Here is a 27,499-nt window from a genome sequence, read left to right on the forward strand (position 1 = left end):
GGGGAGGGGGGGGGTGGGGAGGGAGGGAGGGGGAGAGGGGTGGGGGGAGAGAGGGGAAAGAGTGGAGAAGGGGGGAGAAAAGTGGAAGAGTGGGGAGGGAGGAGGAGAGGGGTAGGGTCTGTGTGAAAAATGTTTTTCTCATCTCGGTCCTAAAAGATTTACCCCTTATCCTTAAACTGTGACCCCTTGTTCTGGACTTCCCCAACATCTGGAACAATCTTCCTGCATCTAGCCTGTCCAACCCCTTAAGAATTTTGTAGGTTTCTATAAGAGACCCCTCAATCTTCTAAAATCTAGCGAGTACAAGCCAAGTCTATCCAGTCTTTATTCATATGAAAGTCCTGACATCCCAGGAATCAGTCTGGTGAACCTTCTCTGTACTCCCTCTATGGCAACAATGTCTTTGAGCATTGGGCATTGTGACATCACACAATGGAACGTTCATCAGGTGCTGGGGCTCCTGCAAAGGCATATGTAAATGGATCCATTCCGATTGGACATATGTGAACATTGGGCATTGTGACATCACACAATGGATCGTTCACCAGGGGCTGGGGCTGGGGCTGCTTCTATGGGTGAGAAGCCAGTATTTTTTTGAAATATGGTGGGGGGGGGGGGGGGGGGAGGGGGCTGCGGCCTAACACTCACATAACCACCCCCCAAACACACGGGAGGGGAGTGAGAAGAGGGGGAGGAGGGGAGAGGAGAGGAGGGAGGAAACGGGACAGATTTGGGAGAGAAAGGAGAGGGGGTAGGGGGTGAGAGAGGGGGATGGGGAGAGAGATGTGGGGAGGGGGGGATGGGGAGGGAGGGAGGGGGAGAGGGGTGGGGGGAGAGAGGGGAAAGAGTGGGGAGGGAGAGTGGAGGGGGTGGGGGGAGAGAAGTGGAAGAGGGTAGGGGGAGTGATGGAAGACGGACAGAGGGATAGGGGGAAGGGGGCGGGGGGAGAGAGGGAAGGGGGTGGGGGAGAGGGATGGGAGGGAGAGGGGTGAGGAGAGGGAGGGGGGAGGAGAGAAGTGGGAGAGGGGAGGGAGGGAGGAGTAGCGGGAGTGGTGGAAGATGGACGGGGGAGTGGTGGAAGAGGAACAGAGGGGTAGGAGGAAGGGGTGGGGGAGAGAGGGAAAGGGAGGGGACGAGAGCGGGGTGGGGGAGGGAGAGGGCTGCAGTAAGGGGAGAGAAGTGGAAGAGTGGGGAGGGAGGGGAGGGGTAGGGGGAGTGGTGGAAGAGGGACAGAGGGGTAGGGGGAAGGGGACGGGGGAGAGAGGGAAGGGTGTGGGGTAGAGAGGGAAGGGGGTGGGGGAGAGAGGGTTGGGTGGGAGAGGGAGAGGGGTGAGGAGAGGGAAACATAGAAACAGAAATTAAGTGCAGGAGTAGGCCATTCGGCCCTTTGAGCCTGCACCACCATTCAATATGATCATGGCTGATCATCCAACTCAGTATCCTGTACCTGCCTTCTCTCCATACCCCCTGATCCCTTTAGCCACAAGGGCCACATCTAACTCCCTCTAAAGTTCCGATTGGACATATGTGAACATTGGGCATTGTGACATCACTCAATGGAACGTTCACCAGGGGCTGTTCTCATGCCAATGCATAAGTAAATGAATCCATTCCGATAGGACATCTGTGAGCATCGGGCATTGTGACATCACACGATGGAACGTTCACCAGGGGCTGGGGCTGGTGCTGCTTCTATGGGTGAGAAGCCAGTTTATTTTTGAAATATTGGGGGGGGGGGGGGGGAAGGATTTGATTTAAAACGTGTACTTAAACACGACGAAATGTAATGAGGAGCGGATACTTAGAAAGAAAAGTGAAATCTACCGAAATGGAAAAGATGTCGGCGATTCTGCGTCTGGTTTCGGAGTTGCAGTGAATCAAAGGAAGAAAGGCGGCCAGCAGCCGTCCATGTAAATGGATCCATTCCGATTGGACATCTGCGAGTATTGGGCATTGTGACATCACACGATGGAACGAATCAAAAGGAAGAAAAGCAGCCGGCAGCCTGCCGGACGGCAGGCGACAGGCACACAGTTTTATATATTAACTAGACCAAGTGCAGACCCGTTGGGTCTGTTTCCCTAACGGCGTTTGCGGGGGGGCAGGGGGGCTGCAGCATCACACTCACATTAACCACCCCCCAAACACACAGGTGGGGGGAGGGGGGGTGAGAAGAGGGGAGGGAGGGGAGAGGAGGAGGAGGAAACGGGACAGATTTGGGAGGGAAAGGAGAGTGGGGTAGGGGGTGAGAGAGGGGGATGGGAGAGAGATGTGGGGGAGGGGGGGGAGGGAGGAGGGTGGGGTGGGGTGGGGGGAGAGGGGAAGGAGAGTGGAGGGGGCAGGGGGGAGAGGTGGAAGAGTGGGGAGGGAGGAGGAGGGTTGGGGGAGTGATGGAAGAGGGACAGAGGGGAAGGGGGTGGGTAGAGAGAGGGAAGGGGGTGGGGTAGAGAGGGAAGGGGGGTGGGGGAGAGAGGGATGGGTGGGAGAGGGAGAGGAGTAGGGAGGGAGGGGTAGCGGGAGTGGTGGAAGGGGGACGGGGGAGTGGTGGAAGAGGAACAGAGGGGTAGGGGAAGGGGTGGGGGAGAGAGGGGAAGGGAGGGATGGGGGAGGAAGAGGGGTGGGGTAAGGGAAGAGAAGTGGAAGAGGGGGGAGGGAGGGGTAGGGGGAGTGATGGAAGAGGGACGGGGGAAGGGGGCGGGTAGAGAGGGAAGGGGGTGGGGTAGAGAGGGAAGGGGGGGGGGGGAGAGAGGGATGGGTGGGAGAGGGAGAGAGGAGTAGGGAGGGAGGGGTAGCAGGAGAGGGACGGGGGAGTGGTGGAAGAGGAACAGAGGGGAAGGGGTGGGGGAGAGGGGGAGGAAGAGGGGTGGGGTAAGGGAAGAGAAGTGGAAGAGGGGGGAGGGAGGGGTAGGAGGAGTGGTGGAAGAGGGACAGCGGTATGGGGAAGGGGGTGGGGTAGAGAGGGAAGGGGGGTGGGGGAGAGAGGGATGGGTGGGAGAGGGTTGAGGAGAGGGAAACAAATTAAGTGCAGGAGTAGGCCGTTCGGCCCTACGAGCCTGCACCACCATTCAATATGATCATGGCTGATCATCCAAATCAGTATCCTGTACCTGCCTTCTCTCCATACCCCCTGATCCCTTTAGCCACAAGGGCCAGATCTAACTCCCTCTTAAATATAGCCAATGAACTGGCCTCAACTACCTTCTGTGCCAGTGAATTCCAGAGATTCACCACTCTCTGTGTGAAAAATGTTTTTCTCATCTCGGTCCTAAAAGATTTACCCCTTATCCTTAAACTGTGACCCCTTGTTCTGGACTTCCCCAACATCTGGAACAATCTTCCTGCATCTAGCCTGTCCAACCCCTTAAGAATTTTGTAAGTTTCTATAAGATACCCCCTCAATCTTCTAAAATCTAGCGAGTACAAGCCGAGTCTATCCAGTCTTTATTCATATGAAAGTCCTGACATCCCACGGCAGGCGACAGGCACACAGTTTTATATATTAACTAGACCAAGTGCAGACCCGTTGGGTCTGCTCCCCCAATGGTGTGATCCCCCAACCCAAAATTCCACCATGCAGCCGTCTCCTCCAATGGAACTGAAGCCGTTCCCAAATGTAAGATTCCAGCACTCCCCTGCCTCCCTCAGCAGTGGATTTTAAAAAATCCAATTGCACCTCCCCTGCCTGCTGCAGCAGTGAAAAGTTCAAAGTGTTCCTGTCTTGCAACTTTGTTTCGAAGTGTGTTGGAAGCTGATAGGAAGGAGCAGCCGTCAACAAATCAAAAGGCAGAAAGTCAACGAAGAACAAATCAAAAGGCAGAAAGTCAACGAATCAAAAGGCAGACAGGCAGCCGGACGGCAGCCGGTCGGATGGCACGAGATCTTGCAACTTTGTTTCGAAGTGTGTTGGAAGCTGATAGGAAGGAGCAGCCGTCAACAAATCAAAAGGCAGAAAGTCAACGAAGAACAAATCAAAAGGCAGAAAGTCAACGAATCAAAAGGCAGACAGGCAGCCGGATGGCAGCCGGTCGGATGGCACGAGAGTTTTAATAGTATATAGATAGATAGATAGATAGATAGATAGATAGGAATTATTTTGGTGGAAGTAGCTAATATTAATGGTGCCTAAGGAATTGTGTTAAGGAGAATAACATTTTACGTTTAAAAACAACAAAAAACCTATTTTCTCTTTTTTTAGCTGGTGTGTTACTGATTTTCAATAACTACACGGGAGACCAACTTAACTTCGGCTTAGCCCTTGAGGAAATGAAAATAGAAAGAATTTCTGTGGAGATGATTACTGTAGGAGATGACTGTGCCTTCACCACGCAAAGGAAGACTGGGAGGAGGGGTTTGTGTGGTGCAATACTTATGCTCAAAGTAAGTATGATAGTTAAAGGATCTGAGGTAAAGAAACTGAGGCCTGATGTTTTGCATAAGATTACTCTCACATAATTTAGTGTCATTTTTCAAACAAAACAAAAAATTCCGTCGAGACCAGAGAGCAGTGAATGCTGTACTCCAAGAATGGGCTAATGTGGGAAGTGATACGCTATTTATACATAATTTGCCTCTTGATGGTCACAGACAAATAGAAATTCCACTGCACTGTAAAGCATTCACTGAAATAGGAGTATCAGGAACCTGTGTTACTTCATTCGTGCTGTTCGCATAAGAAATTCACGTGCGCACATTGCTAAATGATTTGAGTGTGTGTAACTGCGGTGAAATGTTTTTTGTATTTTGGTCACAGAATAGAGAATAATTTCAGGAGTCCTGTGCACACGTGGAGCCTAATCAACCAGCATTTCTTAAAGCTAAGTTGTTTGATGCCAATGGCTGTTGTTGGAAGGCATTACATGGCTTAGAGAACACTCAAAGCAGCTCTTGAGAGCCAGAGGGAAACGGGTACCTGTTTCTGAAAGGTATCTTCAAAATAGTTTCAGAAGAGGCCAATGGCAAGAGAGACATCCTGCATGCTTTTGGGCCTAGAATTAAATTCAAATCTTAGACTAAAGTGACAATTGGAAGATGCTACTAGGCTAGGTGAGTGTCAAGTACAAAGTCCAAGAATCTGACTAAGAACTGCAAAAACACGATTACGGCATGTGCCAAGGTTCAGCAAATATATCAGCAAATGCCAAGTATGGACAATGCACCCACACATTGTTTCACTTTCCACAACTTAAACACGCCTCATATCAGTGTCTCTCAATTGGCTCTTTGGCGGGGGATCAATAGTCTGGTTGAATGGTGCGAGAACAACAATCTAGTTCTCAATGTTGGCAAGACCAAGGAGATTATTTTTGACTTAAGGAGAAACAAGTAATCATGCACTTTCTTCATTGGGAGAGTCAATAACTCCAAGTTCCTGGACATGCACATCTGACGATCTGTTCAGCGCATTGGTGTAACCATGAAGAAACAAAGAAAAATCATGAATGCCTCTACTTCCTCAAAATTTTGAGGAGGTTTTGCATGTAGCCGAATACTCTGTGAGTGTACAGTGGAAAGCATAATGAGTTTGTGGCCAGGGTGCGAAGGGTCAGAGATGATCTGACCCACTCGCTTCCTGGCCCTTGCAGTGTACAGTTCGTCAATGGAGGGAAGGTTGCAGCCAATAACCTCAGCTGATCGGACAATTCGCTGCAGCCTCCGGATGTCGTGCTTGATGGCTGAGCCAAACCAGACTATGATGGAGAAGGTGAGGACAGACTCTACGATGGTCGTATAGAATTGGACCATCATTGCCTGTGGCAGATTGTGCTTCCTCAGCTGCCGCAAGAAGTACATCCTCTGTTGTGCATTTTTGACTGGAGTCGACGGTAGTCCCTCATTTAAGGTCCTTGGAGATGATGGTTCCTAGGAACTTAAAAGACCACAGATGTGACTGGTGTTGTTGATGGTGAGTGGGGTGAGGGGAGGGGGAGTTCTCCTAAAGTCTACTATAAATTCCACTGTCTTAAGAGCATTGAGCTCCAGGTTGTTGCGATGGCACCAGGACGCCAGCTGTGTCACTTCCTGACTGTAGGCAGATTCTTCCCCATCCTGGATCAGTCCAATCAGGGTTGTGTCGTCTGCAAACTTGAGAAGCTTGACAGAGGAATACCACATGGAACAATAAAATTGTAAACACCGTTTCCACTTCATTCACCTGATCATGTAGTAGAATACTGCATCCATCTAAGCGGACAGCGCAACGCACGTTTCACATCATACACACAAACGTACGTTGCGGTGGGCACTCAAAGGTTTGGTGTCCCAGAAAACGATCGTTACATTATTAGCAAAACCCAAACATTTTCACCAATGTGATCTAAACGTACATTACCTTATGGTTTTGAGCTATATCGATGGCCGAAGATTCATCAGAAGGTTTGATTTGGGATGATTTTTTAGTAAGTAGAATGTCTCCGTAACGGTCGTTGTGGAGCTTCCGGAAGTTGACACGAAGGAATGAAGTTAGCGACTTGGTTCGTACGAAAGGTAAACAAGAGACAGTGTGTTGCCAAATTGAAGATTGGCTCAGTTTCTTAGTTTTGATGACCAATTTATGTCCAAAATTTTTTTTTAATTGATTTTAAAAAGTCGGAAAATATATCGTAAACGGTTGTTGCATCTTTGACACCGCAATGTTTTTGATATATTAAATGGGAAAATAAGAAAAAATAATTAACTCGCCCAAAAATCGCTACGACCATAGGATACCTCGTTGGGTTTTTGAAAGCAGTGGAGATTTGGAGCCTCCGTGGTTTAACTTACGGAGGTACCGACCCCGATAACGGTCGTTGTGACAATGGACACCAAGCACAACGACCGTTACGGGATCTTTGCGAGGCGGAATACCAGACATGTTACTGCATTTTTCTCCTGGTATTGATGAAGATATTTCCCTAGATCATTATCAAAACATATATGTATGAGGGGCCATAAGAAGTTTATTTATGAATTAAATATTCATGACTAAATGTGGCAGAGTTTTTAATGTCACATTTTTGGTGTCCAAAATGGTGGTAAAACTATGAAAATTTGGCTGTTATGAAAAACTTTTTGACTCGGTCTTGAGTTATCTAATTTATATCTGTTATTTGTAAAGTTTCACATGATGGGTAGAACAGTGTAATGATGTAAAAACTTGAATAATAATCTCGTTCCACAAAATCTCTACAGTATTATAAAAAGACTCGTATTGTAATGATGTATATTGTTGCCATTGTTGATAGTCCACAGTGCTTCTTGGCTACCCAGTTTTGAGTCTAGGGGTATCATTCTAATTTTACCCTCTTGCACCATCTCTTCCTGCTGTCGCTTTATCTTTGCTTGCATGACTAAAACTATCTAGGAGATTTCCTTGGTCTGGCTCATCCACAAAGATTTAAAAGGCGGAATCTAAAAAGCCTTCTGCTCTCTTCTCTATCTGACTTGTTTTTAATTGCTACGTTTTTCCACATGCTCTATAATAACTTCTTAATCGCTGTTTATTTGTGAACAAATCCCCAAAAGCGACGCAGGTATGTCTTCTGTTGGTGTAGGTTCATTCACCTGATATGCGGGGTATCAGAAATTCCTTCCTGTTAGTTTGCGGTCATGACAATAATTATTTTACATAGTTTTACTTCAATCACCGCCAGAGGTACACAGGTACACTTGGTATGCAAGCAGTTCCGGAACAACTAATACAAATCCCCAGGCAGCTTCTTCATTTTAGTGCATATTTTTTTAAACAAATATCTGGGATAATGTATTTAATTTAAATATATTACTCCTCAGCACATTTCAGAATTCAAGTTCAATGTTTTGGGGTACAAACTGCATGGAGATTAGATGTACCATACTAAAATCCATAGAGACAATATCCAACTCCCTACCCTCATCGATCAACTTTGTCACCTCCACAAAAATATTGTTTGTTGACAAGGCATGACTGCCACATGCAAAGCCATGCTAACTGTCATTAATTATCCCATTCTTTTCCAAATGGAAGTAAATCCCATACCAAAGGATCCTCTCCAATAGTTTCCCTACCGCTGATGTGAGGCTCGCCGGCCTATAATTCCTTGAATTCTCCCTAGAGAGGCTAGAAAATACTCAAAGATCTCCATCAAATCTCCTCTCTTGCCTCTCTCAATAACGTGGGATAGACCTCATTAGGCACTGGGATTTAGCCACCTAAATGCTCCTCCAGAGCCCCAACACCTCCTCCTTAATCTCAAACTCCCCTTGCGTATTAGTATTCTCCACATTGTCCTCCATGGTAAAAGCAGATGCAAAGTACTCGTTTAGTGCCTAGCCTACAACCACAGACTCTAAGCACAAATTCCCTCCTTTATTCTTGAGCGGTCCTACCTTCTCCCTGGTTACCCTCTTGTGTTTATTGTATAAAAGCTTTGAGATTTTCTTTGGTCCGTCGCCAAAACCAGATAAAACAAACTTTAAGAAAGTGCTAAAGGAACTTTTGAAGTGTACCCAGGAGAGAGACTAACATTTTCAGAAAGGTGGAATGTTTAGATCTTAAGCCTTTGCTGGCTCTTTCCCTGTGTTAATGGATTTAGCATTGCTGTTGGCAGATAGCTGGGGCCATGTCTGAAATGGGAATGTCACTGGACGAAATTGTGCTGAAGCTAAAGTCCACTTTAAGTAAAGTAGGTAAGTGTTAAGCAAATGGATTCCAGCTCAAACGGAGCCTATTATAATTGATTGAGATTATTAGTGATTTTAATGTTATCTATTGAAGATTCCGTTGATGGGAGATGGTGAATCCACAGCCAATAGTTTTTGTCACTTTATTTTTAAACATGCAACACTGCCTGAAATAGAAGACAAATCTGACTTCAAACCAGTGCTTTTTTGTGATGATATGGTATAGTATACTGACACCACTAAATGTTAAATGTTATTATTTCATTTTCTGGCCATATGACACATGTGTTTAATTATGCATACGGACACCCATTTGTCCACAAAAAAAAACACTGCGTCAAACTAATATAGACCAATAAAAGCAGAAACTTCTACTATTTCCAACAATATTTGTTGCAATGTTGTAAATTTGTTGCAATTTCTATGTGGCTGCAGGAAGATGGAAGTTTATTAATAAACCAAATAGATTGTTTGTAAGTACAGCTACAGTATGTAATGTTTCTTGAAGCTCGTGGGATAATTCTCAAAATTTAGGCACTAATCTGGAGTTTAGAAGGATGAGAGGGTATCTCATTGAAACATATAGGATTGTTAAGGGTTTGGACACGCTAGAGGCAGGAAACATGTTCCCGATGTTGGGGGAGTCCAGAGACAGGGGCCGCAGTTTAAGAATAAGGAGTAAGCCATTTAGAACGGAGACGAGGATACACTTTTTCTCACAGGGAGTGGTGAATCTGGGGAATTCTCTGCCTCAGGGTGGTGGAGGCAGGTTCTCTGGATGCTTTCAAGAGAGAGCTAGATAGGGCTCTTAAAAATAGCGGAATCAGGGGATATGGGGTGAAGGCAGGAACGGGGTACTGATTGGGGATGATCAGCCATGATCACATTGAATGGCGGTGCTGGCTCGAAGGTACGAATGGCCTACTCCTGCACCTATTGTCTATTGTCTAATCCACAGATGCTCTTGAGAACTTGTGCAAAGTTGATTTGGTTGGAGCAACTTAGCCACATTTGATTTCTGCTGCTGATGTTGACATTGGATGGTGAAAACAGTTGGATCCCTTTTTTTTTAACATGACTTGCAGTATCTGGATTTCATCATTCAGCATTCTAAGACACCTCTGTACTCTGATATTTACTCATTTTGTCCTGTTTGAAAATGTATTCTGTAGGTTGAAATTAAGAACTACACATTTTTCCTTTATGTAAATGATTTTCTCATCTTACCAATTGCTTAACCTGTCTCCAAGTCTTCACAGATTCTCCTCAGAATTAACTTTTCCATCTAACATGGCAGACAAATGTTACTCCTGTCATTCATTCATTTCATTATATTAACTTTTGAGTAGCCAAATGAGTACTGCTGATCCCTTTGGAAAGGGAGTCTGGAAGGAAATTCTCAGAGGTCAAGGTATGGTGTCAGCGGGAGTAGCATATCTACTTATGATTTATCTGGTTAAATGATTGGCCTAGTAATCTCCAAGTAACTGCACCCAGTAAACGGCAGCAGAAAAGAAGCATTTAGAATTGGGCATTACCAGAACCAGTCATTATCAAAACTCTTGTCTTGCATAAAATCCCATTCCAACTCGTCTAACTTATCCTCAAGTCCAGAAAATTAGAGCAACTCGCATGACTACAAATTGTGTCACATAGTCTTACAGCTCTGCAGAGCTACGGTTGTTCACCCCGAGTAAGGGCCTAAATAATATGAATCTAGTGGAAGCAAAGTCATGTGTTATTTTGACCGTTAAATATATTCATTTTTTTCCTGTGTTTTCTTGCTCAGGTACACTGGGAATCTGTCTATCACCTTGCAGTGTCCCTGGATCTAAGCCAACTTTCAATTTGGAAATGGATGAACTGGAACTTGGAATGGGTTAGATATTGCTCATAATACTGTACCTAAAGAATATAATAGTGTGGCAAAATACAGAGTTAGCTCAATATTGTCACATAAGAACACCGTATCCTGCAATATTTGACAAGAGTTGCTGCTCCAATGGCATGCTATATATTTTTTAATATTAATAAGTAAATTTTTAATAGGTCTATGTTCTGTGAACTGAACTACAGAAAAAAGCCTTATTGATCTTAATTTAATTTACCCAGAGAGCTTCATCTGCTTTATCACCTTAACTCTGTCATGTCAGGGAATAGAAACTTCAGAGCTCGGGTGTTCTGGGGTGATTTCAGGAAGCAGTTCTTCACATAGTTATCACACATAGGACAATGAAAATGGGGTATCCTCTGCTTAAGAGAAAAATGATGATAGATAGATTTTAAAGAATAATGTAGCTAAATTACATTATCTTTTGAATTTCCACATATGCACATGAAAATACTGTATGTAAATCGAGAAAGTTGCTGTCATTGATTCACTGAGACCACGTGCACACTGCTACTGAACTCATTGTAGGCCAGTGAGGAAGTGGGAACTTGAATGAGGTTCCAATACTTAAAATTCACCAAAAATGTTTGCATCATATCCTGGCAGAACATAGTTTCAGCAGTATTTAAGGTGCATTATTGACATGATTTTTGATAGATTCTGAAGTTAGCACACCCAACACAAGAACAAAGAGTAACAAATTGCGACGGTAGAACAGAAACTGAGTATTATGTCATCAATACTTACATTCACTGGTTAGGAAACTGGCACAACTGTTTATGCTTGGCTGAGTTAAAGCTGTTGTAGTAAACTTGAGTCTGCATTTTGTGACTGCCCTCTTTCTAGCACATCAGATAAACAAACATGCATAATTTTTCTTTCCAGCGTAAGCCACCAGACAGTAATAAGAGTCAGGCTCTTTAGATTATTTTATTTACAACGTTGCAGCCCATTGGAGCGTCATAATCTCCCTTGATGAAGAAGCCTGCAGGTGACACAGGGTGTCACCTAATTGAGTAGCAAGAGCATGTGGAGTTGGTGCCATAGGAATTAATAACTAAAGTGAACTCAGTGGCACATATGCTTACATCTTTATGTACGAATTACCCCAACTTCCTCAAATTACTCTCCAACATATCTCTTCTCAACAAATTATTTTACCGGTACACTCATCCTTCTCTATCAATGCAACCATCACTGACATTCCACATAATATTTTTTGCTGTCTCTCTGAACGGGAGGAATTATAACCCAAGAGATAGCCTTATTAATGTTGGGAGATTAAATGCTCAATAATAATCTTGGGATTTGGTTAAGAGGCATCTCCTATAATAACTTGTTGTTTAAGGATATGGAGATACTCATAATTGAGCAAGATAAATGGTTGGCATGGAATCCTGCAAAAACAAGGTTTGGCACTTTACGGGGAAAATTAATATAAAAAAGTGAAATGGCGCATTATATTCAAACATTTGTTTTTATTTAGGTATCCGTGGAGAAATTGGAATTGAGCGGATAAAGGTGAGCGAACTACAACTAATAAAAAACATGGATATTTTTTTATCTAAGTATCTTTGATACTGTTGTAGCAAATAGGGTAGAAAGGGTGAAGTAAAATGATGAAGTCAGAACATTTGGATATTCGCTCGTGCTGGCTTGCTCATAAAATTGTTGTCAGTTAACACTGCCCCTCTTTCCATTCTTCCTCACTTGCGTTTTAATCTGTACTTCTGGAAGGTTAAAATTTACTATTGAGTCAGAAAGTTACATGATCAAGTTTCCTTCCTAAGAAAGAAAATTAAGTCTGGCATTTCAGTGCAAAGTAGCTGCTCCTTCCATTCCGTCACCTGAATGAATATACTCCGAATTTTCTCCAGATCTGAGGTTCTGAAGCATACAATATGAAATAAATGTTCTTTCTTCAATAGTGAATAATCATCAATACACTTTGTTATGAACGATACCAACAAATGCTGTTAATTTTCTATACCATTTGTTTTCAAATATCTCATATTCATGACCCCTTCATTTAACAAATCTGTATATGAATCCTTATAATTTAAGCTTTTATATTTAACTATTTTATTTAAAATGACTGCTTTTATCACGTTTAAATAAAAGTAATACATTGTGCACTGCAGTTATAAACACAGTTAATTTAAAAATATTAACGTGAGAAAAATGCTATTGTAATACCTATCAAGCATTTATTGGGTAGAGAAGTAGAAACAAGGAACTGCAGATGCTGGTTCACAATAAAAACATATAAAGTGCTGAATTAACATAGAAAATCAGGCAGCATCTTTGGAGAACATGTCCTCCAGAGATGCTGCCTGACCCACTGAGTTACTCCAGCATTTTGTATATTTTATTTATTGGGGAGATGCTGTTCATTGTTCATTAGCAAATGTACTCTAAATAAGTTCTTATTCATGTTTAACTTCAGCAACTGACTGGGTTTGCATTTGTCCAGGGACTTAGTTGGGGAGGAATACATAAAATGCATTCAAGAGGGTTTTCTGAAGAGAGTCCTGGGGTGAGAGAAATGGTGTACACTGAGATGGGAGATGGGGGCGGCACAGGAAAGGGAGGGGGTGTATTACTTGAAATGAGCATATTCTATGTTCATACCATTGGGTTGTAAACTACCCAATTTATGAACTATTTCTCTCCCTCCTGTTGCGCACCCATTTCTTCCACTAATCAGACCATACCTGAATGTTGCCATGCACTTTAAGTTATTGAGTTTAAATTGAATTGAATCACAGTGAATATTTCTACTTCCGACCTTCTGATGAATGGAGATCATTGGTGAAGTAGTTGAAGATGATTGGTTGCAAGAAACTGGTCTGAGGTACTTTTGCTGTGTGCCTCACCCAGTCAAATCCTGCCTGAGAGGAGAAGTTAATTATAAGTAGAGGAATTTAAAAGTAAAATAAGGCAAAGTTATATCATGAGAGGAAATGGCCAAATACTGTATTATAAACAAAATGCAAATCATTCTATAGGCATAGAAACATAGAAAATAGGTGCAGGAGTAGGCCACTCAGTACTACGAGCCAGCACAGCCATTCAATATGATCATGGCTGATCATCCAAAATCAGTACCCAATTCCTGCTTTCTCCCCATATTCCTTGCTCCTAGCCCTAAGAGCTATATCTAACTCTCTCTTGAATAAATACAGTAAATTGGCCTTCACTGCCTTCTGTGGCAGAGAATTCCACAGATTCACAACTCTCTGGGTGAAAAAGTTTTTCCACATCTCAGCCCTAAATGGCCTACCCCTTATTCTTAAACTAACCCCTGATTCTGGACTCCCCCCAACATGGGGAACATTTTTTTCTGCATCTAGCCTGTCCAATCCCTTCAGAATGTTGTATGATTCTATAAGACAGCCTCTCATCCTTCTAAATTCCAGTGAATACAAGCACATTCGATCCATTCTTACATCATATGTCAGTCCCGCCATCCCGGGAATTAACCTGGTGAACCTATGCTGCACCCCCTGAATAGCAAGAATGTCCTTCCTCAAATTAGGAGACCAAAACTGCACACAATACTCCAGGTGCAGTCTCACCAGGGCCCTATAAAACTGCAGTAGGACTTCCTTGTTCCTATACAAATCCTCTCACTATGAAATAGCATGCAGGAAACTGCCTGCATGCAGGCAGGAAAGAGACTGCTATTAATACTAGAAATATGGAGGACAAATTGTATATCATCGCCATCAGAAGAAAGTTAGGATAAGGCAAAGTAATAGAGCAAAAGGTTGGACCTGACGGTGTGCATTTTAGGATCATGCGTAGATAGTGGAGAAATTGTTTGCAATCTTGCAAAAATCCATATTTTCCAGAGAAATAATGGAAATTTAAAAACTGTCAATGTGATACCTGTGTTCAAAAAGTGTGGTAAGTAAAATGCAAGTAAATATCGAGTTTGTTATCTAATATAGAAAATAGTGGAACATCGTTTTTAAGGAAGATAAGTGCTCCCCTAACGCACCCGTCCCCTACCCGTAGCCCCCAAGGGAGGCGTGATCCTCCAACTCAACCTGTTGCCGAAGGTAAGATTCGAGCACTCCTCAGCAAAGAGCATAGCTTGTGAGCCTCCCCCAGCACTGGAGTTGGAAAAAAATAATCTCAATTGCAATACCAATTGACCCTGCCCCTCTTGTCCTGTCAGGAGTTATGATGGCAACATTGTTGCAAATGTGCACTTGCTGTGAGATGCCATTGAGCTGAAAAGTTCAGTGTTGCTGCCAGTGTTTCTGTCTTGCAACTTTGTATCAAAGTGTTTTGGAAGCTGTGAAGAATGATTTTAACAGGAAAAAATATTTTAAATTCAAAGTATTTTTAAACATTTTCAGTAATGTCGAGAAATAAAGCCTGACATTTTCAGATAAGTAGATTTTGGACTCCAGGGGATAAATCTCTACCGGAATATGTAAAACGTTTATCGTTACCGCGATATCGTTATTGTGATCTGCAGAAAAAGATGAAAAAATGTCAAAAATTGATTCTCCACCCTCTCCCACTTCTCTCTCACAGAGTCTCTCACCTGTTTTGGGCAGAATTTCTGGCAGTTGCTGAGCTGCCAGCCCACCTGGCCTGAGTGACTGAGCTGCCAGCCCACCAGGCCTGAGTGACTGAGCTGCCAGCCCACCAGGCCTGAGTGACTGAGCTGCCAGCCCACCTGGCCTGAGTGACTGAGCTGTCAGCCCACCAGGCCTGAGTGACTGAGCTGCCAGCCCACCAGCCCTGAGTGATTGAGCTGCCAGCTCACCAAGCCTGAGTGACTGAGCTGCCAGCCCAAGAATCCATTCGGCCCACAATGTCCATACTAGCCCTCTGGAGACCAGTCCCTTTGGCCCACAACACTCATAATGGCGCTCCAGAAAGCCCCCCCCCCCACACTGGCCACCAATATTGGAATTGGTGGAGAGGTGGAATATTGTGTTGGGGGACCAGCCCTCCCGTGTGAACATGGGCCACAGTCTAGTATTATTTAAATGGAGAAAGATTGCTGAAATCTGTAGCAAAAGAAGGATTTCGGTATCCTTGCACTTGAAACACAGAAAGCTAGCTTATTGGTACAAGTAGGTAATGAGGAAGACTAATGGAATGCTGGCCTTGGTTTGCTTTCCTTTTGGCTGCTTGAGATTTGTTCAGCAAACTAAAAATCTGCTGGCTCACCAGAATGTAAGGAGGATAAAAATGTAATGTGTGCATGAATATGTAAATGGGATGATCAGCACAGACTTAGTGGGCAGGAGGGCAGGAGGGCAGGGCCAGTTTCCATGTTCTGTGACTGGTAGTTCCTAATTTTGTGTCATGATCCAGTTGCTCCTTACCTGTCCGTTTTTATTGAGTAACTAAGTTTCTCGTCCTCATTCTTTGATGCTACAGCTGGTGACTCTTCATCTAATCTCTATGATCACAGTTCATCATTTATTGATGTTTGTGTCTCCCCAGATAATGCCAGCTGATGAAATAATACAAAAAATGATTGATCATATGACAAATCCCACTAATGAGTCGCATCTGCGTATTCAAGCTGGTAAATATGAAATGAGCCATGGATGACTTTTACTCCTCCAATAGTTCAGTGTGTTGACCGAGGTACTCAGTGCTAATCTTTGAAAACAATATACTTTTATTGTGTCTAAAATATCTATTTTCGCAGAATATATATGTAAATGAAACTGAATGGCTCCTAACTATTCCTGGATATAGTGTAAGAAGGATAGAAAGAGAGAGGTTACAGTATTGATTAAAGAGAATTTTGCAATCCTGAATGGTGTCCTGGGGAAATCAAACCATAATGTATTTTTTTTCATATTTAAACAAGGGATTGGGGGCGAGCAATTACACCACTGGCATTAATCCATAGACCTTTCACTAACAGGAAGGATCTTACAAAGATGTGAAACGTTTTCAGTAATGGGGGAATTGAGCTGTCCAAATCTACAGTTGAATGGTCATAACAAAAGGTCCAAAGTGGGAACGTTTCTAAAATGTGTTTAGTTTAGAGAAACAGCACGGAAACAGGCCCTTCAGCCCTCCGGATCCGCGCCGACCAGCGATCCCCGCATATTAACACTATCCTACACACACTATGGACAATTTTTACATTTACGAAGCCAATTTACCTACAAACCTGTACGTCTTTGGAATGTGGGAGGAAACCGAAGATCTCAGAGAAAACCCATGCGATCACGGGGAGAACGTACAAACTCCATACCGACAGCACCCGTAGTCGGGATCGAACCCGGGTCTCCAGTGCCGCAAGTGCTGCTAGGCAGCAACTGCACCAGGGGAAAATCTTGAGGATTTTCCAGATTACATTTTTCTCCTGCAGTAAAAGGAAGTAATGGAACATTTGCTTTTGGCAAAAACATGGTGAAACAATGATTAGATAAAGCTTTGGAAGAACACATAATTCAACTACTGTCTAGGTACTTTGCTATGAGGGATAAAGATAGGAAATTAAATATGGATTGTGAGGTGACCAAAAAATATGGAATAAAATTGAGCCTGAAAATATACATGTGAAGGATGGCAGGTTATTCACATGTTAGAATCAGGCTGACTGCACGAAATTCAGAAGTGAAGTTCTAGATTGCCCATGGGAGAATGGGAAGTAGGTAATAAAGAGTTTAGTGGCAAAGGAGTTAAGCGAGAATGTGAGAGATCTCATAGATAAAGTGATTTTGAGCAGCTGCCAGCCAGCCTCACTAAATCTATCTACATTCTGAGAGCTTCTAGATATAAATTTAGTTGGTAAACAGGTTTGGATTGAATTTCCTGTTGCGGATCAGAAAATATATTGTCTTGATTCTGAAGTGTGGGCTTGTAGTATGATTCATGGTGGTGATGTAAATTTGATTTCCTAAATTAATTTATAGCACCTATTTCAACTGTATGTTTTGATTACTGGTTGTTTACTGATCTTAATACTGTTTTCTGTTTCTAGGGGATCATATTGTTCTGATAGTGAACAATCTTGGAGGGTTGTCCTGCCTTGAATTGAACATTGTGGCCGGTTCTGCAATTAAATATCTGGGTAAATAATGAGTACACAAGTAGCCCAATGGTTCGCAAACATTTTATAAAACAGGAAGAATAGAGGTTAAAGATAATTACCTGCTCTGGTAGTCCATTGGAATCAAGTTTGAATCATTGCTGCTGACTATTTGCATAAATATATGATCTGTGCATCTGAAGCTTTAATTACTAAATCTGAGAATGACACTAAATTGTTGGGCATAAATGTAAAGACACATTAATAAATCTGGAAAATTAGGCAGGTATCAAATTTATAAACATGGCTGGAAATAGTTAATGATTTTCAGTGTACAGAAGGATAAATTAGTACCATTTGGTAGGAGGCCACATACCCATTTCCTAAAAGGTTTTATAGATCGCTGGAAAAGTGATCCTAATTATATCCCTATATAAATGATTAAAAATGTAGCAACACATTTAAATAGCGGCACATTTGGATAGCAGTAACAGGATCGATCCAAATCAGTATGGATTTACGAAGGGGAAATCATGCTCGACTAATCTGGAATTTTTTGAGGATGTAACTAGGAAAATGGACAAGGGAGAGCCAGTGGATGTAGTGTACCTGGACTTTCAGAAAGCATTTGATAAGGTCCCACATAGGAGATTAGTGGGCAACATTAGGGCACATGGTATTGGGGGTAGAGTGCTGACATGGATAGAAAATTGGTTGGCAGACAGGAAACAAAGAGAAGGGATTAACGGGTCCCTTTCAGAATGGCAGGCAGTGACTAGTGGGGTACCGCAAGGCTCGGTACTGGGACCGCAGCTATTAACAATATATATTAATGATTTTGATGAAGGGATTACAAGTAACATTAGCAAATTTGCAGATGACACAAAGCTGGGTGGCAGTGTGAACTGTGAGGAGGTTGCTATGAGAATGCAGGGTAACTTGGACAGGTTGGGGGAGTGGGCAGATGCATGGCAGATGATGTTTAATGCGTATAAATGTGAGGTTATCCACTTTGGTAAACAGGAAGGCAGATTATTATCTAAATGGTGTCAAGTTGGGAAAAAGGGAAGTACAACAAGATCTGGGGGTCCTTGTTCATCAGTCAATGAAAGTAAGCATGCAGGTACAACAGGCAGTGAATAAAGCGAATGGTATGTTGGCCATCATAACAAGTGGATGTTAAGTATAGGAGCAAAGAGGTCCTTCTGCAGTTGTACAGGGCCCTAGTCAGACCACACCTGGAGTATTGTGTGCAGTTTTGGTCTCCAAATTTGAGGAAGGACATTCTTGCTATTGAGGGGAGTGCAGCGTAGGTTCACAAGGTTAATTCCCGGGATGGAGGGACTGCCATTTGCTGAGAGAATTGAGCGGCTGGGCTTGTATACGCTGGAATTTAGAAGGATGAGAGGATATCTTATTGAAACATTGGGAGAGTCCAGAACCAGGGGCCACAGTTTAAGAATAAGGGGTTAGCCATTTTGAACGGAGATGAGGAAACACTTTTTCACACAGAAAGTTGTGAGTCTGTGGAATTCTCTGCCTCAGAGGGCAATGGAGGCCGGTTCTCTGGACACTTTCAAGAGAGAGCTAGATAGGGCTCTTAAGGATAGCGGAGTCAGGGGATATGGGGAGTAGGCAAGAACGGGGTACTGATTGTGGATGATCAGCCATGATATTGAATGGCGGCCCTGACTCGAATGGCCTACTCCTGCACCTATTGTCTATTGTCTCCCTCTCCCCTGACTCTCAGTCTGAAGAAGGGTCTTGACCCAAAACATCACCCATTCCTTCTTTCCAGTCTGCCTGTCCCGCTGAGTTACTTCAGCATTTTGTGTCCAACTGAATCTTGTTTTTGATTGTATAAATAGCTTTTCCTTTCAAATAGCTTTTCCTTTCAATACAATACAATACAATTTTATTTGTCATTTGAACCTCATTGAGGTTCAAATGAAATGTTGTTTCTGCAGTCATACACACAATAAAAAGACCCAAGACACAACACAATTTACACAGACATCCATCACAGCGCATCTCCTCGCTGTGATGGAAGGCAAAAACTTATCCCTCCCCTGCATTCCCCAATTCCCCACCCGATGTCAGAGTCAAAGCCCCCGGCGGGCGATGATAATTGTCCCACGGCCATTAATGCCGCGCCGAGTGATGCAAGGCCGCGCTCCGGGTCTTGTTGTTGGAGCCCCCGGCGGGCACTAGCAAAGTCCCACTGCCATTCCAAGCCGCGCGGGGCGGTGATGTAAGGCCCCGCTCCAGGTACTCTTCGACCTCGCAACTCGGGCGAGTGAAGTCGCCGTTGCGGAAGCCCCGAAAAGCGGTCTCCCAGCAGGGACCCGCGGGCACCCGGTATTACTGTCCACCAGACCTGCGGTAAGCCTCCGAATCTCCGGGGGTCGGGTCGCAGCCGAGCGCCACCACAGCTCCACCCGCTCCGAACTCGGCCAGCTATACGATGGTGAGTAGGTCCGCAGCTCCGCGACTGGAGCCCTAGATCGTTCCTGCTGGAGGCCGCTCCACGTTGCTCAGCCCCAACGACAACGGAGACCCGACAAGGAAAAGGTCGGGTTCTCCGTGCAGGGGAAAGATTTTAAAAGTTTCCCCGCCCCCCCCACACACACATTCCCCGTCAAAAAAAAATAAAAACTACATTGAAACAAGACAAAAAATAATAAAAAGACAGATGGACTGCAGAGGCCGCTGCGACGTGAGTCGCGCCGCCCACCGGGAGCCGCTGGCCCTGGTACATCAAAGACTCTTGTCCCCAGGGTATACAGATTTAAAAAATTGGTCAACTTTTAGTCAGTAAAAGTCCCATGAAGTTACACAAAAATGCTGGAGAAACTCAGCGGGTGCAGCAGCATCTATGGAGCGAAGGAAATAGGCAACGTTTCGGGCCAAAACCCTTCTTCAGACCCCATGAGTTAACTCTGCATTTAGTGGTAGGCCACAACCATAAATGTGAAGTTAGAAACATCAGAGAATGCTGAACAGGCTTAAGCTATTCCCTCACGTAAAACTAATGCAGAGGGGTGGCTGTTGGTCTCCTTTATTGTGGAAAATATTTCTGGTACTGCAGTCTCATCCATTTCTCTTGTTCTGTTCAGTGATCATACACAAGTCCCGTCGTCGTCTTTTTTTCTTGTATATTTCCTTATTTTTTTCATTCCATTTAATTTGCCCTACCAATATTTGATTCCAATCCAGAGCCAAAGAATAAATGGACGCATTGTAACATCTCTGTCCACAGAATGAAAGTGATCGGATTTTAATTTGTATTGATATAAATGTAAGGTTCTTGAATCTAGAGCCATTCCACATTTTTTATGTTTCCTTATTCTATCTTCTTTGTTTGGACATGAATGCATGTTTCTTTTTAGAAGTTTGTTGAATTGCACTGTTAAATTGATAATCCTTTAAAAATAAAGGAAAATTATTATGTCGCGGAGTACATAATATTTTCTGGGTATCTCTTTCAGAGAGTAAACAGGTCTTTATTGAAAGGGCCTATGTAGGGTCGTATACAACGTCATTGGAAATGGGAGGAACCTCTTTGTCCATGATGCATGTGGATCCAGAATTGTTGAAACTTCTGGGTGAGTGCTTTTGGGGAAAAACTGCTATAAAATATACAAAAGTAAAAGCAAAATATTGCAAAAGTAGGAAATCTGAAATAAAACAGCATAGTTGCAGAAAAGTAGAGCAGGCTGACGGCATCTGTAAAATAAGAAACAGCCTTCAGAGCCATGATCAAATTAAAGAGAACATTTAAGATACAGCACTAAAGGAAATAAAAGACAAAAAAAGAACTATGTTGGATAACAATTCAGAACAAAATATGAAAAAAAGTAATACAAGGGAAAATAGCATGGTAAAGGGACAGCTTTGCAAAAAACCCAAAGATGCTATTGTTACTTTTGGAAGACCATACAATAGCTTGTCAAAAGATGAAGTGTCAAATGAGAATGGGTTGGACGCATAAAGTGCAAGCGGGCAAAAACTCATGATAAAGCTTACGATAATGATCACCTCAGCTCCATGTAAGGATCACATTGTGATCATGAATATGGTTTCCTAAATTGAAAGAAGTACCTTCACCTTTACATTCATCTTTTGAAAAGTGTTCTGGACTATATAGGAACCCAATTGTAGCCTTGGGAAGTCGGGTCTAAAATGGGGCGGAATTACTGTAAATGGAATGGGACCTATCAAATGTGCTGGGAGGGAGAAAAAAAGACCTAACAGCAGAACTGATTTGGAAAGTAGCTTCATTTGAAAAAAGTGTGACAAACTGATTAACTGGGAGAATGGAAGAGTGATCGCAAAAAAACTGGACAGTAATTATAACTTAAATCATTGTGGTAATAGGGTTTATGGTGGATATTGGTCATTTGTGTACAGTATTAATATAAGCTTCATTCTTAACCTCATTGCATACAATTTCTTTTAGATGCAAATGACAAGAAGTTCAAGCTATTTCAGTACCTTCTCCATTAAACTGAGATTGTATTAACTTGTCTGAGTGTTAAATCACTATAAGAGTTTATTAAGACATTATGGAAAAATTAGGAACTTATTTTGGCCTAGTTTCATATTTTCAAATTGCTTTGCAATTATAAAAAAATAAATGAATCACAGTGGGGATTGCATTGTTCCTGTGCATATCTATTTTTCAATACACTTTCATGTAACAAAATTCTGCTCTTTGTTGTTCCGACAGACATGCCTACTTCAGCCCCCGGTTGGGCCAATGTATCAAGACGTAATCTGGTACGGAAATGTAGGACTCTGAGTGTCCCACACTTGGAACCTGACCATAGAGATACCCCTCCTGGATCAGGTGAATTGTAACTCCACCACATAAAACATAATTTCAGTAGTGTCATAAATTCAAAGACAAGTTACAGATGATAATTGAATCAAAACAAGAGCAAGAATGCAGAAAATAACTTGGAAAGTGTTGGTTGGAGTGATGGTGGGGGGAGGGAGTCGTGCGGAGAGGAAGAGAAGCGGCCAAACTAATATAAAATCTGTGAAAAACAAGCAAATCTGATTCCTTTGCATCATACAGTTGTACTTCCGGTGGCGCTGGTGCCAGCAGCCTCCACCTACAGCCCGGTATCTTTTTGTTTTTTTGTTTATTTAGTTATGTAAAAGTGGGTTTTTTTGTGGGTTTTTTTTGTGTTTTTATGTGGGGGAAGAGGGCACGGTTCCTGGAGAGGACGCGACTATTATTCGAGTCGCGTCCTCGCCCTGCCCCCCAGCGGCCTACCTACTGGATTGGCGCGGCCTTTCCTGCCGGGATCGACCAGAGCTCCAGCAGCGGCGGGACAGCGCTGTAACATCGCGGGGCTGGCGATGCCTTACCGGGGATCGCCGTCTGGAGCCCGGAGTGCTGGACCTGCTGCACCGACATCATGGAGCTGCGGTTTGCGGGCTCCCAACACGGGCGGCGCTGATGGACAGCGCGGGGTCCTGCGACTCTGCCCGCGGACTCGGGAGCTGCGGACTCCGGCTGCGGGAGGCGGCTGATCAGGAGGTCCGGGCCGCTGAGGAGGAGGATGTTCACCGTCGGGGTTCGGCGTCGGCGTTCCGCCAGCCCGGCGTGAGGGCCTGAACATCGGGCCACCCGGGGCGGCGACTGCGGGTGCTAGGAAGGCCTCGACCACGAGTGAACATCTGGGAAGAACGGAGGGGAGGCTGGCTGGATTATGGTGCCTTCCTCACCTTGGTGCCACTGTGTTATGTTGTGTCGTGGACTTTCAGTGTTTGTGCTTTTTTAAAAATTCTATTTTATTTTTAATATGTTATTATTTATTTATTTTTATTTTTATGATACTGCCTGTAAGGGAAATTCATTTCGTTGTCTCTAACTGAGACAATGACAATACATTTGAATACAATACAATACAATATGTTCCTTTCAAATATAGTAGGAGTTATTTGGTTTACAGCATAATAAATATTTAGGTGATATCCAGATGTATAGTTAACCTTTTATATTTCGTCAGAAAATGATGTAAGTTTTTCCTCTCATTATTTGGATATGAGCTTAGCTTAGTCGTAACACTGTTGATTTGAGGATATTATGATTGATGACATTTTCGGTACATTAGTAAAATTGTGTTGTGTCGTTGTGGGAGGAGCGTTTGGTTAAGATGCCAAGTCAAACCTATATATCGGCGATTGTTTTGCCGAACCTCGCGCAGTCCGCCTAGACCTACGCGATCTCCCGGTTGCTAAATACTTTTAACTCCCCCTCCCATTCACACACTGACCTTTCTGTCCTGGGCCTCCTCCACGGTCAGAGTGAGGCCCATCGCAAATTAGAGGAACAGCACCTCATATTTTGCTTGGGCAGCTTATAACCCAGCGGTATGAATATTGATTTCTCTAATTTTGTAACACTTGCTTTCCCTCTCTCTCCATCCCTCTCCCACCCTAGTTCTCCGACTAGTTTCACTGTTCTGATTCATTTTACAGTAAATTTACTGTTACCTCAGCTAACAATGAACCATTCTACATTTCCTTATCATCACCAGCTTTGATGTATTGTTTTTACACCTTACCCTTCCATATCTCTAGACTCCCTCAACCTGATTCAGTCTGAAGAAGGGTCTTGACCCGAAATGTTACCCATTCCTCTCCAGAGATGCTGCCTATCCTGCTGAGTTACTCCAGCCTTCTGTGTCTATCTTGTCAAACCTCTTGTTCAGTGAAAATAAAGGTATACAAAATATTTTTTTGTGTTGCCTTTCCAATTAACACTGAAGCAGCTTATTCAAATTTTTTACGTAGTATCTTTAAGTGCACTAATTAGCTGCTCTTTTTGTCTTCTAAATAATAGTAACTCCTTCATGAGAAATTAAGAAGTTGGAACAGGATTAGGTCATACAGTTCCTCAAGTTTGATTTGCTATTCATGAGGTCTTTGCTGAGATATTTCAAGTCTCAACTCCACTCTGTAAGAAGCAAAGTTACAGTTAAAAGATACACATCTTGTTTTCAATAAACAAAAATATCCCTTATACCTTTCAATACCTTATCTATTTGTCTTGAAATCTTAAAGGATCCATAGGCATGCACTCCATGGCTCCTCTACTCCTCCTAATAACCTTCCATTTAAAATATCTTCTCTTGTTTTGTCTATACCTTAATTTGCCATGTTTCTACTAAATTGACCAGGCCATATTTAATATCATGAAGTTGAAAGCTTTCTTCGTCTTCCCACAGTTAATTGGCGTACCATCTGTAAACTTGCCATTTTCTTTATCATGTTCACTAAATTTAAGTCTAAATCATTAATAAACACAATAAGAACCCAAGGGTTAATTATTAAACCACATGGGCGGCACTGATGATAAAGTTCCAGTCATAAAAACATACATCAATCATTACCTCTGCTGAGCAAATTTTGGATCCAATTTGCTACTCCCCTTTGGATCCCATGCATGTTTACTTTTTGACCAGTCTCCCATTTTCTGAAGTCTTGCTGAGATTTATCTGCCCTCATTGACCCTCCTTATTTTCGCTATAAAAATGCAATCGGGATAGTCCATCTTGGCCCTCCCTGAGCAAATACAAGCTGACTGTCCTTGCTTAATCTATGTTTTTCTCAATTATCCTCGGAATTGAATTTACTAAATATAGACCAATGTTCTAGAAGCAAAAGAGTGAACATGGGATTACAGCTTTATGAATTGTTAATTTTGGACAAAAATGTGAATAACCAGAATTAGTACCAGGCCACCCGAGTTTACGCTTGACCTGACATAGAAATAAAACTTTATGCAAATTCTCCCATACATTTTAAAGCATTTTTTGAAATAGTAATAACAACATATTTTAAGGTGTTCATTAATGACTATGTAGAGTATATATTGCATTAGTTTAATTAAGAGCAGAGTTTGGGTGAATATTTGATGAAATTACTAAGTGGGACCCGTTGGGTCATTGTAACACGGGAGGCCTGGTCCCCTAAGGCAATCCGTTCTCCAACGCAATATTCCACCACTCACCCATAGCCCCCACGGGAGGCCTGGTCCCCCAACGCAGCCTGTTCCCCAAAGCAATATTTCACCACTCTTTTGATTAGAAAAATATATATATACTGAGGGGGAGATAAAGTTGGTGCGCTATTGAGGGGGAGAGAGAGGGAAAGAGAGAGGGAAGTGGAGGAGAGTTGGAGAGGGGACAGGGGGAGTGAGAAAGAGGGAAGAGAGAGAGGTGAGGGGAGAGGAGGGGAAGTCGGAGAGGACAGGAGCAACATCCCATTGTGATGTCATTGAGGCAGTTGGCAGCCAGCTTGAGAGCCCATTGTGATTGGTGCACTGTGAGGCATTGTGACAGTCAGTTATTTTTCCTCAAAACTGGTTGAGTTTGGGCTGTTTTTTAAATTTCAAGGATCAAAAAGTTCAGAAATATAGGTGGAAATGCGACGGGAAGATGTTTATTGCCTCCACGGGGGAAAATTGAGTAGAATGTGGGGAAATGGGAAGTCTGTGGCCTAGCGTTTGGAAGAAAATAGGAATTAACCAGATTGAGACACACACACACACACACACACACACACACACACACACACACACACACACACACACATATACACACACACACATATATATACACAAACACAACAAAAAGTTTTAGTAATGTAGATATTTAGGTAGTATGATATAGGTAGTTATGGAAAATGAATGCATCTGACATACAGATAAATCAACTTACAGATATTTCTCAGGAACAGAAACCGAGGGTTTGCCTATTTTACATATTTTATGGATTGGAAAACTAAGATGTAGTAGCACATATAAATATTACAGGAAGCAAGATTGGCACACATGCATTACATTTATCCTACTTTATAGGCCCTTTCGTGGATAAGGTACGGTCTATCCTGGATATGGTCTGCACCACTCTGCTTCAGATGGAAGAGGAATTGAATGAACTGGATCGGGAAGCAGGAGATGGCGATTGTGGAAGTACACATGTAAGGGCAGCTCACGGTCAGTTTCTGGCAGAATGTAACTCAGAATTTGAGAATAAATGTTATTCAAAATTATCAGTATCAATTGGATTATTTAAAATTGTCTGAAACAGCAACAATTTATGAATTTAAATCACTTCAAATCACTGAATCAGATGACCTGATGGCTCCCAGCATTTCCATCAGAAAGATCTCTGGCTGAGTAAGTATATTGATTTCATATGAATATTGTAAATTGAGATTAAAAATTACAATTAATCCAATTTCAATAAGAATGTACAGCTCATTTCCAATTGCATGTGTCTTTTCTCTCATAGACCAGGACTATAATAATGTAATTATTTCAAAGCCTTCACCATTAAATTCTGTTCCTTGACATTTATCCTGTGTTTTTTTCAGAAATGTTATTCACCCTGTTTGTATAGAAGCATTGGCAGTAAATCCTGATCATTCATTCAAATTGGAGGATGCTGCAAGATTTTTTTATTTTTGGCTAACATCCACACGTACATGTTAGCTAGCGGAAATTATGATCAGGAAAATAAATCTTGATTGATTATTAGTTGCAATGCTCCAACTGAATTTACCTGCTTTAAACAGATATGGAAGTTGTAGGTTTGTTTATTGGGTGGTTTAGTAGATTAAGCAATGCATTTACCAACCAAGTCATCAAGGTGAAAGAGCTAATAGTCAAATCTAATAGTCAAATCTAAAATGGTGTCGTTCTTCTACAAAAGCATGGACTAGTAGAACAAAAGAATGGCTTGTGCCATTTAAGGTATTAAATTGTTTTTTTAAATAATTATCTATTTTTAAAGGATCTGCCTTGTAAGTAGTTAAAGAGTGATCTCACAACCCCCACCACCCATAGAATTCTGGATTAGTGGAGGGAATATATAGGACAGTAAAGAGTGTGGAAGTTAGTTATGACCTACAGGCCCACAGCAATGAAATAA

The 27,499-nt window shown here is 42.8% G+C and overlaps 1 protein-coding gene across 2 annotated transcripts in view; it reads left to right on the forward strand.

Annotated features, from left to right (window-relative positions):
* LOC116984779 (triokinase/FMN cyclase-like) overlaps window positions 1-27,499 on the forward strand; it is a 54,493-nt gene that overhangs the window by 18,139 nt on the left and 8,855 nt on the right. The window contains exons 4-12 of one of the 2 annotated variants that reach the window (XM_033039148.1): window positions 4,196-4,377; window positions 8,565-8,643; window positions 10,427-10,516; window positions 12,015-12,049; window positions 16,001-16,085; window positions 17,502-17,591; window positions 21,038-21,154; window positions 22,279-22,398; window positions 26,425-26,562. In XM_033039148.1, coding sequence (XP_032895039.1) covers window positions 4,196-4,377; window positions 8,565-8,643; window positions 10,427-10,516; window positions 12,015-12,049; window positions 16,001-16,085; window positions 17,502-17,591; window positions 21,038-21,154; window positions 22,279-22,398; window positions 26,425-26,562 — 936 coding nt within the window. The remainder of the gene's footprint in view (window positions 1-4,195; window positions 4,378-8,564; window positions 8,644-10,426; window positions 10,517-12,014; window positions 12,050-16,000; window positions 16,086-17,501; window positions 17,592-21,037; window positions 21,155-22,278; window positions 22,399-26,424; window positions 26,563-27,499) is intronic. The other variant, XM_033039149.1, reaches the window with a different exon arrangement.

The sequence above is a fragment of the Amblyraja radiata genome, chromosome 20 (assembly GCF_010909765.2).
Source record: "Amblyraja radiata isolate CabotCenter1 chromosome 20, sAmbRad1.1.pri, whole genome shotgun sequence".
NCBI lineage: Eukaryota > Metazoa > Chordata > Chondrichthyes > Rajiformes > Rajidae > Amblyraja > Amblyraja radiata.